The sequence below is a fragment of the Photinus pyralis genome, unplaced genomic scaffold (assembly GCF_008802855.1).
Source record: "Photinus pyralis isolate 1611_PpyrPB1 unplaced genomic scaffold, Ppyr1.3 Ppyr1.4_LG1, whole genome shotgun sequence".
Taxonomy (NCBI): Eukaryota; Metazoa; Arthropoda; class Insecta; order Coleoptera; family Lampyridae; genus Photinus; species Photinus pyralis.
In genome coordinates, this window is record NW_022170249.1 from 41981166 (window position 1) to 41999576 (window position 18411).

Below are 18411 nucleotides of genomic sequence, written 5' to 3' on the forward strand. Positions count from 1 at the left end.
CTTCCATCTTTGTCTTGTTTTCATCTCGAGACTGGCTTCCAGCTCCTATCGTACCCGCATGTATCACATCCTCGGTGTATATCGTATACGTGTGTGTCTGTTGATTGTCCGTCGATTTTGTGTTTAAGGAATTCCTCGCCGTCGGCACACTTATAATGGAATTTGATGATGTACTTGCTGTAGTTACAATTCCGGTGCTCCCAAAACTGCTGGATCCCACAGTATGTTCACTACCATACGTTACATGGGAATATTTGGAGCTACCAATTCCTGAAAATGTACTGGACAAATCCTTATCCGTATTACGGGTAGTTTGGGTATATCTTGAACCGCTGGCATCAGACATTTTCGTACTACGGGAATGTCCCCCTGTGTGGTCACTTGGAGTCGCCGGGTGAGTGTATTTGGAAGCACTAGACGTAGATACTCCTTTACTGCTCTCCTCTGTAATGTCCGTATTCGAAGTGTCGGTGGTCTCCTCACTCTCTGATGTCAGATGGGTATATCTTGAACCGCTGGTGTCAGACATTTTCGTACTACGGGAATATCCCCCTGTGTGGTCTCCTGGAGTCCCCGAGTGGGTGTATTTAGAAGTACTAGACGCGGAAATTCGGCTACTGCTCTCCTCTGTAATGTCCGTATTCGAAGTGTCGGTGGTCTCCTCACTCTCTGATGTCAGATGGGTATATCTTGAACCGCTGGTGTCAGACATTTTCGTACTTCGGGAATATCCCTCTGTGTGGTCTCCTGGAGTCCCCGAGTGGGTGTTTTTAGAAGTACTAGACGCGGAAATTCGACTACTGCTCTCCTCTGTAATGTCCGTATTCGAAGTGTCGGTGGTCTCCTCACTCTCTGATGTCAGATGGGTATATCTTGAACCGCTGGTGTCAGACATTTTCGTACTTCGAGAATATCCCCCTGTGTGGTCTCCTGGAGTCCCCGAGTGGGTGTATTTAGAAGTACTAGACGCGGAAATTCGGCTACTGCTCTCCTCTGTAATGTCCGTATTCGAAGTGTCGGTGGTCTCCTCACTCTCTGATGTCAGATGGGTATATCTTGAACCGCTGGTGTCAGACATTTTCGTACTTCGGGAATATCCCTCTGTGTGGTCTCCTGGAGTCCCCGAGTGGGTGTATTTAGAAGTACTAGACGCGGAAATTCGGCTACTGCTCTCCTCTGTAATGTCCGTATTCGAAGTGTCGGTGGTCTCCTCACTCTCTGATGTCAGATGGGTATATCTTGAACCGCTGGTGTCAGACATTTTCGTACTTCGGGAATATCCCTCTGTGTGGTCTCCTGGAGTCCCCGAGTGGGTGTATTTAGAAGTACTAAACGCGGAAATTCGGCTACTGCTCTCCTCTGTAATGTCCGTATTCGAAGTGTCGGTGGTCTCCTCACTCTCTGATGTCAGATGGGTATATCTTGACCGCTGGTGTCAGACATTTTCGTACTTCGGGAATATCCCCCTGTGTGGTCTCCTGGAGTCCCCGAGTGGGTGTATTTTGAAGTACTAGACGCGGAAATTCGACTACTGCTCCCCTCTGTAATGTCCGTATTCGAAGTGTCGGGGGTCTCCTCACTCTCTGATGTCAGATGGGTATATCTTGAACCGCTGGTGTCAGACATTTTCGTACTACGGGAATATCCCCCTGTGTGGTCTCCTGGAGTCCCCGAGTGGGTGTATTTTGAAGTACTAAACACGGAAATTCGACTACTGCTCTCCTCTGTAATGTCCGTATTCGAAGTGTCGATGGTCTCCTCACTCTCTGATGTCAGATGGGTATATCTTGAACCGCTGGTGTCAGACATTTTCGTACTTCGGGAATATCCCTCTGTGTGGTCTCCTGGAGTCCCCGAGTGGGTGTATTTAGAAGTACTAAACGCGGAAATTCGGCTACTGCTCTCCTCTGTAATGTCCGTATTCGAAGTGTCGGTGGTCTCCTCACTCTCTGATGTCAGATGGGTATATCTTGAACCGCTGGTGTCAGACATTTTCGTACTACGGGAATGTCCCCCTGTGTGGTCACTTGGAGTCGCCGGGTGAGTGTATTTGGAAGCACTAGACGTAGATACTCCTTTACTGCTCTCCTCTGTAATGTCCGTATTCGAAGTGTCGGTGGTCTCCTCACTCTCTGATGTCAGATGGGTATATCTTGAACCGCTGGTGTCAGACATTTTCGTACTACGGGAATATCCCCCTGTGTGGTTTCCTGGAGTCCCCGAGTGGGTGTATTTAGAAGTACTAGACGCGGAAATTCGGCTCCTGCTCTCCTCTGTAATGTCCGTATTCGAAGTGTCGATGGTCTCCTCACTCTCTGATGTCAGATGGGTATATCTTGAACCGCTGGTGTCAGACATTTTCGTACTTCGGGAATATCCTCCTGTGTGGTCTCCTGGAGTCCCCGAGTGGGTGTATTTTGAAGTACTAGACGCGGAAATTCGACTACTGCTCTCCTCTGTAATGTCCGTATTCGAAGTGTCGGTGGTCTTTTCGAGCCCCGTGGACATTACAACTGATGTATCGTCCGTTAGTTCTGTAGAAGGTATGGTGGAAATATAACTGGTATCTGTACGCATTGTAGTTGATGTACCTCCCGTGGAGTATGTTTCCGTGGAGGAGCTCTCGGTATTACCGCATATTGTACTTCTTGTCTCTACAGTTGATTCTGTATTAGACGTAGACGGTGTACTACTAGTTTCAATAGTACTTGATGTCTCTCCAGATTCAGAAGATGATACTTCTGTTGAAGTCATATCTATATAGATTGTGGTTTGTGTATCTGCTGTTGTTTCAGAGGAGGTAAAGGTAGTTTCATATTCTGTATAGGAGGTACGTTCTGTTAATTCTGTCCAAAGTGTTTCTGTTAACGTGGTATCAGTATTCGATGTACTGGTTTCATCTTCTGATACGTCCGTTCCGTCAGTCAATATCGTAGTCGAGTGAATGTATTTCGTTGTCTCTCTGGCGGTGGTTCCATGTGAACGCGGATACTGAGTATACTTCGAAGTACTTGCTTCAGTCGTGCGACTCGGTCTGGTATGACTGTACGCCCTACTCGATGTGCTGCTTGTAGTAATTTCGGTTTCTTCTGTATCCGTTGCTTCCGTTTCTTCAGTTTTTGCCGTTGTGGAGTGGGCGTATTTTGATGTTTCTTCCTCTGCAGTTCCTTCGGTATGGGGATACGCGTGAGTGTACCTCGAACTGCCTTCTTCAGTCGTGCGACTCGGTCTGGTATGACTGTACGCCCTACTCGATGTGCTGCTTGTAGTAATTTCGGTTTCTTCTGTATCCGTTGCTTCCGTTTCTTCAGTTTTTGCCGTTATGGAGTGGGCGTATTTTGATGTTTCTTCCTCTGCAGTTCCTTGGGTATGGGGATACGCGTGAGTGTACCTCGAACTGCGTTCTTCAGTCGTGCGACTCGGTCTGGTATGACTGTACGCCCTACTCGATGTGCTGCTTGTAGTAATTTCGGTTTCTTCTGTATCGGTTGCTTCCGTTTCTTCAGTTTTTGCCGTTGTGGAGTGGGCGTATTTTGATGTTTCTTCCTCTGCAGTTCCTTCGGTATGGGGATACGCGTGAGTGTACCTCGAACTGCGTTCTTCAGTCGTGCGACTCGGTCTGGTATGACTGTACGCCCTACTCGATGTGCTGCTTGTAGTAATTTCGGTTTCTTCTGTATCGGTTGCTTCCGTTTCTTCAGTTTTTGCCGTTATGGAGTGGGCGTTTTTTGATGTTTCTTCCACTGCAGTTCCTTGGGTATGGGGATACGCGTGAGTGTACCTCGAACTGCGTTCTTCAGTCGTGCGACTCGGTCTGGTATGGCTGTACGCCCTACTCGATGTGCTGCTTGTAGTAATTTCGGTTTCTTCTGTATCCGTTGCTTCCGTTTCTTCAGTTTTTGCCGTTGTGGAGTGGGCGTATTTTGATGTTTCTTCCTCTGCAGTTCCTTCGGTATGGGGATACGCGTGAGTGTACCTCGAACTGCGTTCTTCAGTCGTGCGACTCGGTCTGGTATGACTGTACGCCCTACTCGATGTGCTGCTTGTAGTAATTTCGGTTTCTTCTGTATCCGTTGCTTCCGTTTCTTCAGTTTTTGCCGTTGTGGAGTGGGCGTATTTTGATGTTTCTTCCTCTGCAGTTCCTTCGGTATGGGGATACGCGTGAGTGTACCTCGAACTGCGTTCTTCAGTCGTGCGACTCGGTCTGGTATGACTGTACGCCCTACTCGATGTGCTGCTTGTAGTAATTTCGGTTTCTTCTGTATCGGTTGCTTCCGTTTCTTCAGTTTTTGCCGTTATGGAGTGGGCGTTTTTTGATGTTTCTTCCACTGCAGTTCCTTGGGTATGGGGATACGCGTGAGTGTACCTCGAACTGCGTTCTTCAGTCGTGCGACTCGGTCTGGTATGACTGTACGCCCTACGCGATGTGCTGCTTGTAGTAATTTCGGTTTCTTCTGTCTCCGTTGCTTCCGTTTCTTCAGTTTTTGCCGTTGTGGAGTGGGCGTATTTTGATGTTTCTTCCACTGCAGTTCCTTGGGTATGGGAATACGCATGAGTGTACCTCGAACTGCCTACTTCAGTCGTGGGACCTTGTGGGGTATGACTGTACGCCCTACTCGATGTGCTGCTTTTAGAACTTTCCGTTTCTTCAATTTTGTCCGTGATCGTGTGGGTGTATTGCGATGTTTCTTCTACTACGGTTCCTTGGGTATGGGGATTGACGTGAGTGTACCTCGATGTTTTTTCTTCAGTCGTGCGACTCGGTGTGGTATGACTGTATGCCACACTTCTTGTTTTTTCAGTTTCGTCCGTGATCGAGTGGATGTATTTTGATGTTTCATCCCCTGTGGTTCCTGGCGTTTGTGGATAGTCGTGTGTGTAATTTGAACTTTCTGTTGTCGTGTAGACCGATCTCGTTGTTGTGTTTTCTACACTGTCGGTACGGTCACCGTTTGTAGTTATTGATATCATGTTATGTTCACTTGTGGATGGGTCAGTTCCTATACAAACGATGTGTAGCACATAGTAATAATCTGGAGGGTAATTTTTTGAATGTATTATTTCGCAGTACAATTCACACCTCTTTAATGTTGGACTTTGTATGTATGTTATTTGATTTATTCCCCTTTTTTGGCAAATTATTGGTTGTACCTTACCACCTGAAGTATCGTTACCTATATAAGTTGGGTGATATAGCTCCCTGCATTCTTTTATATACATATCAAATATTTGATTGGTGCCACATTTACAGATGTGAATCGAACTTGGTAAGCAGACTAGATAGTGTCTTGGTTTTATGGAGTTTGGAAATGGTACTGCGCCTTGTATATTGTTTGGGCATTTCTTTTTAGGTATTACACACGTTACAGTACCCCCTCCTATTGTTGGCATACATCTTTGCTCTGTTTCATAAAAAGTGTTTGTACTTTTTCTACATCGGCGGTATTCTAAATATAAATCGCTCATAAATCTTTTACATTGGAAGTACCTGTTTGGGTGCAAGCTTGGTATTTTAAAGCCTTCATTCCTGCATTTGATGTTTGTTCTTTTTGCCTGTAACATTTGCTATTCAAGTTACATTTAACTAATGTTCTTACCTGAAAATTATGATTATGTTCTGAGGATTTTCTGGCTGATCTCCAATACTCTTCATTTGGTTTCATCTGGTACCCGGCTTGCGTACTCACAATGGTGGTTAAAATAAACCCACAATAAATTAAGGAACCCAACATATTTCACTACATTGTTCATGATTCCATTACCTTAACTCTTTTAGCAAACGTTATTGAGCGGAACGAAAAAAACACGTCTGAATTGATAGTTTATCACTTCCAACGTTTTGTAATTGTCATTTCAACGTTTGGTCTTATTGGGCACGTTTTGGCGATACTTTTTTGATAGGAATAAATAAATTACCGTTTGTTATAAACACTTTTATTGACATGAAACATTTTTATTTTAATGCAAGGGTCTACAAATGAACTATAAGGACACGGTGCTCTGTTAGATAGTTAGTTTGCAAGATGTAGTTATTTTCATTTAAGTACCTAAGTTACGATACCAAACTAGCTTAATCTAAACACTTTTACTTTTCTGAATTTATACGAGTTTTAATACTTAAAATTATAATCGTACATACATATTCTAAAATCACAAGTACACTTCTGAGCGGGTAGGTAGGCAGTGGAAATTATTGCATCTTTTATTCCATAGTCAGGCACTTTTCAATTTTGTGCGGAATTGCGAAATAGGTGGTAGTGTTGTGCCAGTCATGTATAAGTATTGCATATAGTGGTGCAAATAAATAAGAAATTTACTACATTTCATTCTTTCATTCTTCATACGGTACAATTTTCTGCGATTCATCCTAATTACATTGGCTGATGAGAAGAAAGCTTTCGTTTTTGAGAGACCGCGATACTTCTTAAACTTCGCGATCTTTCGAAAAGTGATGGGTCAGTATAAATAGGTTCACTTGGATCTTCAAATGGGCCACCGGGACCGGAGCATGGAATGTCCAAATCCTGATTATTCATACTAGGAAACGATTTCGTTTTTATGAATCCTGAAAACGGTTTTTGTAATCCACTTCCAAAAATTGATAGCGTGGATAAACCGCTACTTCTTGTTGGATAGGAGCTAGTAGAGTCTCTGTCTGCCATAAAATTTTTTCTAACTACACTCCAATAGCGCCTGTACACTACTCCAGCAATAATTGCCACAATCACGAGCAATATTATGAGGGATAACACCGCTCCTACGAGTCCTTTATACTCTCCTGTAGTTAAACATACCGATTCTTCCAAAGGTACCGCTCTCCTAGCTTCCTGCTGTAGTTCTTCACGAGATTCAAATACCTGCGAAATAGTATGGTACATGATAATTGTAGCTCTGTTATTCATCTATGTACCAACCTCTATCATTTCTCGTACAAATTCTAGATCGGATTCGTCGTCTGTCTTGGTATCAGTAAGGGAAATGGCAGTTTCATTTTTTGTAAATTCTGCATCTGATGAGGTGTTATTACTATCTAATACAATAGTATCGTTTATTTCACGCTTTCTTCTACCAAATGAAGGCTCTTCTCGTCCACGCCCAGTTTCGCAAAATGCTGGCTTGCAGCCATCTCTGCAAGTATGCACAGTTGCTTCAAAGACCAAAAAATTTGATTCCGGAATTTTAAACGCATTGAATCGGGCTTCTAAACTATCTCCACTTCGCCCCTTGTCCAATTCGGGAAAAACGTAGGGATCAACTGGACACCTAAAAGTCACGTTAATCTTTTAGAAAATTGAGCATTAAGCATATACCCTCTTCGATCTATCAGCTGTACTGATCTTCCCGAGTACGGGTCCCTTGCAATTACATTCGTTGCGAAAATATCTGTAACATAGTTGTAGCCATCCTGCGCCTCTAGCCTGAACGTTAATGGATCTCCTACTGCGATGGTAGTTGTTGGCCTGCCTTGGTAGAGTATGAGCAGCCGTACTTTAGAGCTTAAGGTATTTTCTGCTGGAAGATATTCGATGGGAATGGGACTACCGGATCTAAAACAAAGGCATTGGCATGGGTTAAGTGTTATTGCAATGTTTACCCCGCGCCAATATAATCGGAATATACAACCGCTTCACCTGGGCCACGGAAAAGGCATGTTAAATTAAATCGCTTGTCTACGCCAGTTTGCACGTGATCGCTAAACTGTACTACTACTATGTTGGTCATAGTGTCTCCATATCTCTGTGTACCACACTCTGGATAACCCTGTGCACCGCTTATTCTAAGTATATGTTTCACCCCTCCGTTTCCCCTTATGAAGCATCTATCATAGAACCCATAGGCATATATTCTACCATAAAATCCTTCTGGTGTTATTAGCGTAAACTCCATGCCATCTTCGTTGCAAATTTGACGCACTAAAACGGATCATAGTATTTTTTGCGGAATGTGAGACATAAATATTACCATCTAAACAGTCTCCGTCGCCGTTTGTGCGGCTTAGTGCCCTTTCGTAGTAATTAAATCCACCAGTTGTGTCGAAAATCTGAGGATTGTCAAGCTCTAAATCTCTTGTGTCTCTGTCGCTAAGTTCGCAATTTTCCTTATCGCCGTCATACCCAGTGGCAGTGTCTCTATACAGAATGTGTTTCATTAACTCCGTGATGTAATCGTCTTACTTACCTGTAATTAAACGATCTACAAGTGAAGTCTCTACTGTCTGTGCACTCGCGTTCGCAATCGGCTACGGTTCGGGTGATTATAAATCGACGGACGAACTGCTTCCGTAAGCGATGTCTTGCCCCAGTCTGTTTAAAACTATCCCCTTCCTCGCAACGGTATCCATAGGGTCGAGTTCCTAGAGAATCTCCGTCGTATATAGGCCCATCTGGACCGGGAGAAAACGGTCGTCTAAAATCATAAGGAGGTCGTTCATCGTATGCTCCACCAAATGGACGACGATCTCCTCCGATGGCTGGTTTGCGCACGTCTGTTGGCCGACGGCCATCATACGGTCGTCGATGGTCGTAACCTCTATCTCCATCGCTGGGACGATATGTGTAAACCGGTCGCCGATCATCATATGGTCTTACGTCATTTGGATATTGGCGATCATCATCGTACGGTCTGTTATCAAATGGACGATTGGGCCGTTTTTCTGGCCTCTTAAAGAATTTCCCTTCCCAATAATATTTGTAATCGAATTCTTTTCTGTCATCCGACCCACCGTACCGCCCGCCATAGTCACTACCATACCGATTGTCATACCTGTCATCGTATGCGTTATTCGGATATCTATCACGATAACCACCACCTGAAGGAGGATAATTTGGATATTTGTCACTAGGTGGGTAACGTCCATCTTGAGGGTACCGATCTCCCGTACCACTTGTAGGATACTTATCATAGGGATAGCGACCGCCCACAGAAACGGGGTACCTATCATAAGAAGGATATCTATTGCCACCACTACTGCTAGGGGGATATCTACTTCCGCTGCCACTAGGCGGATATCTGCTTCCTCCATCGGGTGAAGGATATCTGGATCCCCCATCGCTTGAAGGATATCTACTTCCTCCCCCACTTGTAGGATATCGGCTGCCTGTAGTAGGTGGATAACGACTTCCTCCTCCACTGGGTGGGTATCTACTTCCACTCCCACTTGGTGGGTATCTGTCGTATGGTGGCCCAATGGGATAGCGTCTATCATCGTCAGGATATAATGGGCGAACAGGTCGTCTTCTATCGCCCGGGTATATGTCGTTCGGATATCTATCAGGGTAGTCTGGGTAAGGCCTTCCAGGCTTGTATTTCCCTCCCGGATAATAATCAACGCCAGGGCTGCTGGGAGAATAAATTCCGGGTCTATGATGGCTTCCGGGGTACGTTTCTCCCGGACGTGACGTTCCGCTCTCCCCTGGCGGCCTACTTCCGTCCCCATCCCCACCGACTACATAATCTGGAATCGTTTTGATATACTTCTAACAATAATAGGGGTTTTGACACGAATGTCGCCATACGTACGCATTAGATTTTCGTAGTAATCGTAGTCTGCGTCATATATAATCCTCATTCCATCCCTTTGATTATATCGGCTCAATCTGCACGTTCTGTACCGTTCACTGTAAACTGCCGATCTACATTGAAAACTAGGCTGACGCAGGCACTCATCCAGGCATTCGCTAAGCGACCGTCCAGAAATTTCGGAATGATGATCCCCTCCCAATCTGCTATTTCTGTACCTTTGAAATGCGGTATCTGGTCGCTTGCCACTGAATAAGTGAGAGGTAACGGAATTATCGGGATATTCGGATCCGCGAGCTAAAATGTTTCAATAGAGAGGTATCAAGAGTGTTAGTGCATACTAACGACTGTCTAAACATGCGAAATCGAAGAAATGATGTGTTTGACTGCTACTAACACCTAAATCGTCTTTTTGTGAGATCGAGTCCTCCTCGGACAAAATACACTGTTTGGTCATCTCATCGTACTCCAAGGAACGGCAAAAGTACTTTTCAGCCCGAACGCACATAGCTTGGCAATCTTCCAGTGTTATGTTAGTGAACAAGTCAACTTCAAATGGACCACCTAGTCTTTTATTTTCCTCCTTTATAAAAACCGCCAGACCATCACACCGTCTTTCAGCTGTGGAAAGTGAATGTTACCTTCAAAATTTAATTGTTGTACAATTACCATTCAAACACGTGTTTTCCAAGTAGTCGGCACTTGGATCGTCTTCTAGAAGCTCCGGATGGGTGCGCCGGGTAAATCTGCTCAGAATGCATGTCCTCATGGATGAATCGAATGTGGCAGATCTGCATACAAAGCTAAACTCGTTCAAGCACTTGTCCTCGCATTCGCTTCTGTTGGATGCAGTCATTTCTTTTATGTCTGCCGCAGGTAGCTTTAACTTTTTCCGTGGATGTCGTTCAAAAATGTATCTTCTGTTCGGGCATTCTCTTTCTGGTCGATTCGCTAATTTAAACAAACAAGTATATTACAATCTAAGCAATACGAAGTGTTACGTACAGGTGACGCAGACTTCCGTGAAATGCACACTGTTTGGTACTGTCATCAAATTTCCAATTCCTTCTGGAGCCGCCTGTTCTCTCGTAAGATAACACGTAGATTCTTCGTATTCTGGACCTCCGTTATACGTTGCTATACGACTTCCAGGTTGAAAATCAAATGACGTGCACGTTCTGACAATATTATTTGATGCCCTATCTCTTAGACATAGATCTTGACATTTTTCGAGGACCATAAATGGAGGAGCAGTATCTCGCACAATATCATCGTCGAATCCTTGCAGTTGAATATTGGGTAATCTTTCATACATTACTTTACCATTCATGGAACCCGTACCGCAAGATGTTTGAGCTACAAGAAGAATATTTGACCTTTTCTGCTTTCGGATTATGGATATCGTACCTTTTGTCATCATTTTTAGAACAGTAAGAACCGTAATTGCTTGGACCATGTTGGGTATGAAAGGGTAGTTTCTCATTTTGATTTCCTATCTTACGTGTATGTAATTGCGTTCACTATCTGGACATTCTTTTGCCCACCTAGTTCAACAAAAGGATAGATTTAGAGATTGGAGCCAATGGTTTCGGCAGTTGACAATTATAATCGTCGATGGGCCATCGATTACCGACCCTAAGAATGATCAATGATGGGTGACGATTCACACGGAAATCTTTTGTACAGTTCCATTTGACCAAAATCACCGCTTAAATTCCCACGATTACGCTTCCTTTTCGTTAGCGTGTGTATGTGCGCTTACCGAAAGTTCATTCAGAGGTAGAAACGCGTGTAGGGATTATATTATTATTAGACATTTATTAACGCAATTTTTGCAATGCTGCCCGTTGTAAAAAGACAGGAAACGAGCATCCTGGGCTGGAACAAATTCACGGTGTAACCTACGCTCTAATCTGCCCATCGGATGCAAGTACCCGACCATAACGTCAATGACACATTACATGCATATTATAATATTTTAGTAGAATGTCCGAATTTTAAGTAAAAAACAAAGAACAATTGACTAATGTTTTTAACTTTGCAGGTATTGAAATTGACAATGGCGCTGTTGAGATCTACAAGTTTTCGAATACTTCAGAGGGCGTCTAAAATTCTGCTACCTCAAGCTAGAAAAATAACACATCACGATCTTGAACGTGAATCTATTTCAGATCGAATTCACAGGTAAGACAGATCAGCACTAGGATCAGCATATATCTATTTCTGGAGTTTTATCAAACAACTAAAACGTATAATTATATAAATATACATTTTCTGTAAATCCATGTATGGAAAATCATATCAAGAAGTTGCCAATTTAGCCATTGACACTTTTCCAAGCGGCTTCGATTTTCCATTACTTTTGTGCGTAAGGCGTTAGTAACGGCTCCAATCTTTTCCTGGGCCCGATTTTTTAAGCTGAATTAAAGCGTTACCATAAACTCAACTCTATTATAACGCTATTAACGTCTTATATGCATGTATAGTTACCGTGGAGATAAACAGTTTATTATAACAATTAAAATGTTGATCTTTAAAGTAGGTATCTTAAATTTATTCATATAAATCTTTGATTTCACATCAGAGAATTTATATAAGGACTTTTTGGTGTTTTAGCGCATTTTTTAAGAATTAAAAAAATGTGCTATTGTTTGCGTTTTGTCCGGCCGTCCGTCTGTCTGTCTGTCTGTCCGTCCGGCCCCATTTCTGCGGATTTGAACTATTTTTAAGGGAATGGTCCTAGAGTCTTGGAATTTTTAGGGAATGGTCCTAGAGTCTTGGAATTTTTTGCAATACGTAGCCGTGCGGCGGGGAGTGAACACACGTTCCACACGTTCATGGTATTCTCATGGAAGGCCGTTATTCTTTTGTTAGTTATATGTAAGCAATTTATTGTGTCAAAAATCATTACAAAAAATCTACATCTGAAATCTACACTCTTAAAAATTTTTTATAGTGGCGTGCGTTTATCGAAACGTCCCAAGAACTAAGAGGGGCACTTTTTTAATGGAAAGCGCTAGCTTTCGTGAGGTACTATTAAAAAATGAACGTTTTTTTTATGAAAACATAAAAACATTTTAATTAAAGTTTTTCTCTTAAATTTGAGTATGTAATGCAATTAGATTTTTAAGCTGCTATATCAAAAAAAAAGTATAAAAAAAGAATATCTAATTGAAACTAGTGGTTGCTATATAAAGAAATATTACAGTACGCAGATTGGTAGCAAACTTTATATGATTTTGGATACTATAAAAAGCTTCTTTTAAAAAATGTTGTTTGAAAATATATTCAATGCTCTAGACAAAATTTTCACCTGCATACAATTTTAAGCGTATTACTATTTTCCAAAATTGTATAATGTTTAAATGAGAGTACTCGAAACGATTCGTACTTTTTCGATTAGACCTCTCAATCAAAAGTTATGGACAAAAAACTGTAGGTAATTTTCGAACTAGTAGCCCAATCTTGGAACTGTTTGAAATTATGGATTCTACGGGCCAAATTCTATAAGAAAATGTTTTTTTTCCGATCGATCTCAGAAAATTTTTTTTTCTTGCCTCAAAAAATACAGTGTATAACCTTCCTTTTTTACCAAAAATCGACTACTCCAAAATTTCTTGGGAAAACACTTTTTCTTATTAATTTTGGTGCGTAGAATCCTCAAATTATGATAAAAAGTTCCAATTCACATTTGCGCTATAACTATATAAGTTGTAAAAGGAGGTAGTTTCCTAGTCTCTCTGACTGCAAAATCTGAATTTGTATTCATACTGACCAACGTGGAGTAAAAAACATGAAATAAAATTTGGCCCATTGCGTACTCGAACCCCATTTTTGAAAGTTGATTGTAAGGGAACTTAGGGGAATAGTGGCAGTGACCGTCTAATAGTTTTAAATACGAGTTGTTTCACTGTAACCCCATCTTTTACCAAACGGTATACGTTTTAAAAGGGCACTGTCCGTAACAGCAGTTGTTTCTAAAAAAATTCATGCCTGCTTGGTTGCATTTTAAAGATATTGTTGGTTACGGTGAAACACATTATTCTCTTTCAAAGAAAAGCATAGCGCTGATGTGACGTGAGGTTCATTTGCTCACGCTGAAAAGAAAACCCTACACATCATTTGAATCAGGAAAAAGACGCAGGAGCCGATTGATTGCCAGGATTTATCCAGTAACAATGCCGGAAGGTAGAGTGACCTCTTTAAATGATAAAGAATTTACGATTTGTAAGAGGTTCTAACCAAGTTACAGGCGTCACACCCAACAAGCGTCAAATAAAACGATCGTTTCAAAAGGACAAACGCAAGTTGGGTTTGTGACTAGCTGAGAAATGTGAAAATGTTACGGTTACCTACTTGCGCATTCAGTGCCTCATAGTCATAGTCATCACTCATCAGTTTATGTACCACTGTTTTTGCACGAAAGATGATGAATTCTCAGATGCGAAAGAATATTCCCGTAGGAGGCCCCTTTTTCTATTCTGATAAAAAGGTAATTGTATTCGTATTCGTCAATTTATTAAATCGTCCCAGAAAAACCCTGACTATTTAAGTCTTGATAACAATACTCCACACCATATGTTAGCCTAGATGGGACCTTCTCACCTTTATTACATTTAAAGAGCGCTTACAGCGTCAAGTGGCAGGTATTTAAATCAAGTTACGACACCTCAAAAACGCCATGCATGGATTTAAGGTATAACAGGAATTTTTCTCCTAAATTAAAGAGGAAGATTTTGGACCGACGGAAATGCCTTTAGATAACAGAGGAGAACTTTCCAATATAGCACACAAGTCAGAGCAAAGTCCCCTGCGAGAAGAAACGAGGAAGCTTGATCATTTGTTATAGCATTGTACCATTGCCTACTCTAGTAAAACTTCAAGAATGTGCAAAAAACAACATTCAAAATTGTTACGTAAGCCCCAATAAAAGAGTATCACTTATAAACGAAAGTTAGCAATGGACGTTTCATTTTGAACATACGATGTAACTGACAATTCGCTTAATTATACATTTGAATTTTTAATTTAATCTAATGGTTCTAATTGATAGGTCCGTCTGACCAATGTATTGAGGTTCGTTCGCGATAAACAACTTATCACCCCCAACTGGACGCTGAATTTTCTGAATCGCTCTTTACCTTCTACAAGTTGTCGATCCCCTGTACACTACTAATAGGTAATATCATTTTTTTAAAAAGTTTCTAACATTCTTTCACCAAGATGACTAAATCCCTATAAAATTTGGTATTGGGGGGCAGGAACAGAATGAGTCCCCGTTGATTTTCTGAAAGCTGTCAAATAATGCCAAATGCAATTTTTACCGAACAAAAAATGGTCAAAATTTCACATTTGTTGTATGCTTCTTTTGTATCTAAAATAGTATTTTCGAACAAAAAAATTGCAATGTAGCAATTGGTGAGTGCCGACAGAGGTGGCTAGTTCTTATCGTTTGAGTTAAAAGCTTCTCGCCTAAAATTTCCGCTTACCGTGGTATGTTGAAATTCCATTTTCACGACGTGCGCGTCAACTGACGGCGTTGGAAAACGTTTCAAGAATTTTTTAACATAAAAAATGGAGATTGTAGGACATACGTTCTCACACCAAATTTATAGACAATTAATTTCTCTACAAAATGGTGTTTCTTCTCCTCGATTGGTTCAGCATAATAGTGCAACTATCAATGTTACAAGCATTGTGTTGTGAATTTTCAATCGTTTTTAATAAATTAACAATATTAGCATTGATCTTTTTATCGACAGAAATTTAATTTGAATGTTTTTATGGGGAATCGGAACTATTATCTGTTTGGTTCACTCAAAAAACACGTTGCAGGGGATAACAATTGGGATGCGCACATTAATGTAAATGGAGACTGTTGTCTATAATAGCTTTTTGTCACCAACTTACTGACTTTCCCTCGTATTATGGTCATAATTTTTAATACTAGTATTCAACGTCTTTTTATGCACTATGTCCGATAGTTTTGCATTCAAAAGGTATAATTTCTACAACAAGAAGAGAAAGACTCGAAAACATCTAAGTAATAGTGGACTAGTATCGTTAAGAGGCTAACCGTAAAGGGCCTGCTGTTAAACAATATCCCGTATCTAATTTAACTTTCCTTTTAGATACGAGTGCTTTTTTTGTCGAAGAGACATTGACGGCTGGGACGTCCGTCAGGCGATGAACGATCTTGCCGGTATGGACATGATACCGGATCCGCGCATCATCATATCGGCGTTGTACGCATGCCGCCGCATTAACGAATACTCGGTGGCAATACGGTTTCTTGAAATGGTCAGATTTAAATGCACCTGCACGGCGGAGTTTGATAAGTTGTACCCTTACATACTTCAAGAAATTGGTCCAACTCTTGAGGAATTGGGCATAGAAACGCCCGAAGTCTTAGGATTTCACGTACCGGAGTTGTACCTTCCCGAGCTAACAGCTTAAATTCATGTATCTTGCACAGTTTGTGTTAATAAACAACAGTAATTTCTGACTTATTGTTTACTAAAAAAATGAACAATTTAAAAAAGGAATTTGCAAGAATTTTGTTAGACTAAAAATCTTAAATGTCATATTTTTCTTTTACCGTTAGCGTGACGTTACCGGGGGAGTCTAACAAAATATTTCCACGTTTTTAAAATGAAGCACAATTGGAATAATTCCAAAATGGTGGTTATTGTTAGAAGAGCGTAACCACAAACTAAAACAATCATTCGGCTAGGCAAAAGGAGGCCAGAGTGGGATGTATCCTAGGTCTACCGGTGTGACTGCCCCAGATGCTTCAAATATGCAAGAAACACAACTGTAACTTAATAGGTACATCGGAGAGCTCGAATACCGCTATGAAGCCACCACACCATTGCAAAATGTAACAGATTAAAAGAGGTGGGTTACTGCGCTTTACGAAGCGTGAGGGTGTGACTGTGGACGACTTATGACACAGCAATAATTTACAGAAATACACCCTGTACTGTACTGTCATATCCACCACTCAGAGCGAATGAGGACGAACGAATAAGGTATGTTATATTGATTTTACCTCCTTATATCTATGTGAAGAAATATAGAGAATACCCCATAGCGCATCCTACAGCTGTTTATATCGGAGAAGTATGTAGAAAATTAAATATTGTGACCACTAATGAACTTATTAAATGTAAAACACTGATATTTGTCCTTTCTCGCACATGCACCAAAACTTTAAACCTATGGGACTGTAATGTTGACGATAGAGCGTTAACAGGTACGTGGATAATCGACGATGTGAAAGAAGCTATAGGAAAAGGTTAAAAAGTGGTGGAAACGTATGAAATTTGGCAGTACGAAACTGATCAGTACGATAAACGTAGTAGAACTGGCGGGTTATGAATATAATCAACCATTTTTGTGTATTACACTAGAGTTCTGGGTGGCCATCGGGTTGTAATACTACCGAGAACAGTAATAAGTATGTTAAAGATTATTTTGAGATGGAAGGTATTAAGCTCGACCCCGATAAAATAGAATCCAGAATTGCAAGAGCTAATTGCATCGTTTTTTTATTATTATCATGAGCATGGTGTACCAAGGGATACCTGCCTATGGGGAAATTAACAACAAACTTGTAACTATCAAAATTCCATATGGGCCCTAAAGCACCAAAGCTGCCAAAATAATCCGGACAAACATTCCTTCTCTATGAACTGCTTTAATGTTTATATCAACGTTTGATACCCCATCTATCAGGAGGTTGTGTTACGGTACACTCTGTACTCACGGGTAAAATATATGATTATTGATTAACAACGCGCACCTATTAGCATAGTGCGCGTAGTAGAACGCGTCATAGAAAATTGGAACTTGAGAATGGACAGTCAACATATCGAAATAAATGAATAAGAAACGAAGAATCGCATACGATTTTGAGTAAGGTAATTTTTTGCCACTCAGCTCGCATTCGGAAATCAGACTTTTAATCCGGCTCATATTCAATGGCACTGATCCTTGAACTCGTCGAAGGTTTGGTCGTTGTCTTTTCGTTTTCGAGTTAGATGAGGAACAAACGGACAGACGGACAAAACCACTACATAAGGGGATTTTTTTTCTTTCGAAAAATTCTCCTAAAAAATAATTGTCAAGGATGATTTTTTTGCAATGATAATAAAGAATCACGCATTATTAACGAGTTCCTAGCGAGTTCATAATTTTGCAATGTCTGGCCGTCTGTCCGTTAACACGATATTTCGAAAACGAATGGACCGATTACGATGAAATTTTGCAGGTGGATTCTTTATCAAATTTGTAATTGTTGTTCATGAATTGGCAATGCAGGTCAAAAAATAAATAAAAACTAAATCTCCGTTAGTTATGAACCGAATTGCATCAAATTCAAAATCATTACTCGTTTGCTATATTTGTTCAATTTGGGTATGTTTATAACTTGATCGGATAGTGTCAACCATATCAACCAATCCCGTTGCTTAACACCAGGATAAGGAATATCCCCGAATCAAATAGGGTTGTGCAACGGGCCTGATACAAGGTGGAGTCAAAGGTAAACTGACATTTTAAAATCGTATTAGTAAGACACACTCAAGTGCGGATTTGATCTAGGTATTTTTAATTTTGATTTAGTAATATTACAAATACATTCTTTCTTTGGTATCTACGGCATAGGAAAAACACCATTAAAATGTCTGAAAATTCTTATTAGTACTTCGCAAAAATGCCAACAACGTTGATTGAGATGCTTTCCTTCGAAACGTTCCGAAAGACAATTTGAATATCCTGCTTTCCAAAATAGTCATCTAAGGTACACTGGTTAGAAACTGACCTCATCAGCACCTGCATGTTTCCAAATAATAACTACTTCGCTAACCGTTTGTTACTCTACGTTTGGTT

At 41.1% G+C, this 18411-nt stretch overlaps 4 protein-coding genes across 8 annotated transcripts in view; 1 reads left to right on the forward strand and 3 right to left on the reverse strand.

Annotated features, from left to right (window-relative positions):
• LOC116168850 (dentin sialophosphoprotein-like) overlaps positions 1–1396 on the reverse strand; it is a 2285-nt gene extending 889 nt beyond the window's left edge. The window contains exon 1 of the mRNA XM_031484843.1: positions 1–1396. Coding sequence (XP_031340703.1) covers positions 1–1261 — 1261 coding nt within the window. The 5' untranslated portion in view covers positions 1262–1396.
• The window catches only part of LOC116168867 (cytochrome c oxidase subunit 5A, mitochondrial-like), a 19188-nt gene extending 3182 nt beyond the window's left edge, over positions 1–16006 (forward strand). The window contains exons 2-3 of the mRNA XM_031484867.1: positions 11564–11703; positions 15651–16006. Of these exons, the coding sequence (XP_031340727.1) occupies positions 11579–11703; positions 15651–15975 (450 nt within the window). The 5' untranslated portion in view covers positions 11564–11578 and the 3' untranslated portion in view covers positions 15976–16006. The remainder of the gene's footprint in view (positions 1–11563; positions 11704–15650) is intronic.
• LOC116168806 (serine-rich adhesin for platelets-like) lies at positions 1261–5699 on the reverse strand. Of its 2 annotated transcripts, XM_031484803.1 has the most exons (3): positions 5598–5699; positions 2098–5553; positions 1261–1914 (listed from the first exon to the last, which is right to left on the reverse strand). In XM_031484803.1, the coding sequence occupies exons 1-3, from the start codon at positions 5661–5663 to the stop codon at positions 1408–1410; spliced, it is 4029 nt and encodes a 1342-aa protein (XP_031340663.1). In that variant the 5' UTR covers positions 5664–5699; the 3' UTR covers positions 1261–1407. The 2 variants fall into 2 exon arrangements, with proteins under 2 accessions (XP_031340663.1, XP_031340658.1); XM_031484798.1 differs by having other exon boundaries at positions 1261–5553.
• LOC116168822 overlaps positions 5948–18411 on the reverse strand; it is a 24247-nt gene continuing 11783 nt past the window's right edge. For 3 of the 4 annotated variants that reach the window (XM_031484824.1, XM_031484818.1, XM_031484813.1), the window contains exons 2-12: positions 10927–11063; positions 10525–10875; positions 10189–10470; positions 9865–10140; positions 9520–9816; positions 8179–9454; positions 7963–8129; positions 7595–7913; positions 7311–7547; positions 6915–7263; positions 5948–6857 (exon numbers count right to left, since the gene is read on the reverse strand). In XM_031484824.1, coding sequence (XP_031340684.1) covers positions 6372–6857; positions 6915–7263; positions 7311–7547; positions 7595–7913; positions 7963–8129; positions 8179–9454; positions 9520–9816; positions 9865–10140; positions 10189–10470; positions 10525–10875; positions 10927–11002 — 4116 coding nt within the window. In that variant the 5' untranslated portion in view covers positions 11003–11063 and the 3' untranslated portion in view covers positions 5948–6371. The remainder of the gene's footprint in view (positions 6858–6914; positions 7264–7310; positions 7548–7594; positions 7914–7962; positions 8130–8178; positions 9455–9519; positions 9817–9864; positions 10141–10188; positions 10471–10524; positions 10876–10926; positions 11064–18411) is intronic. The other variant, XM_031484832.1, reaches the window with a different exon arrangement.

Coding starts and splice junctions, on each gene's coding strand:
- LOC116168806 (XM_031484798.1), bottom strand. CDS start 5,663: ATGAAACCAAATGAAGAGTATTGGAGATCAGCCAGAAAATCCTCAGAA. Junction 5,554..5,597: donor AACATAATCATAATTTTCAG/GTAAGAACATTA, acceptor CAAATGTTACAG/GCAAAAAGAACAAACATCAA.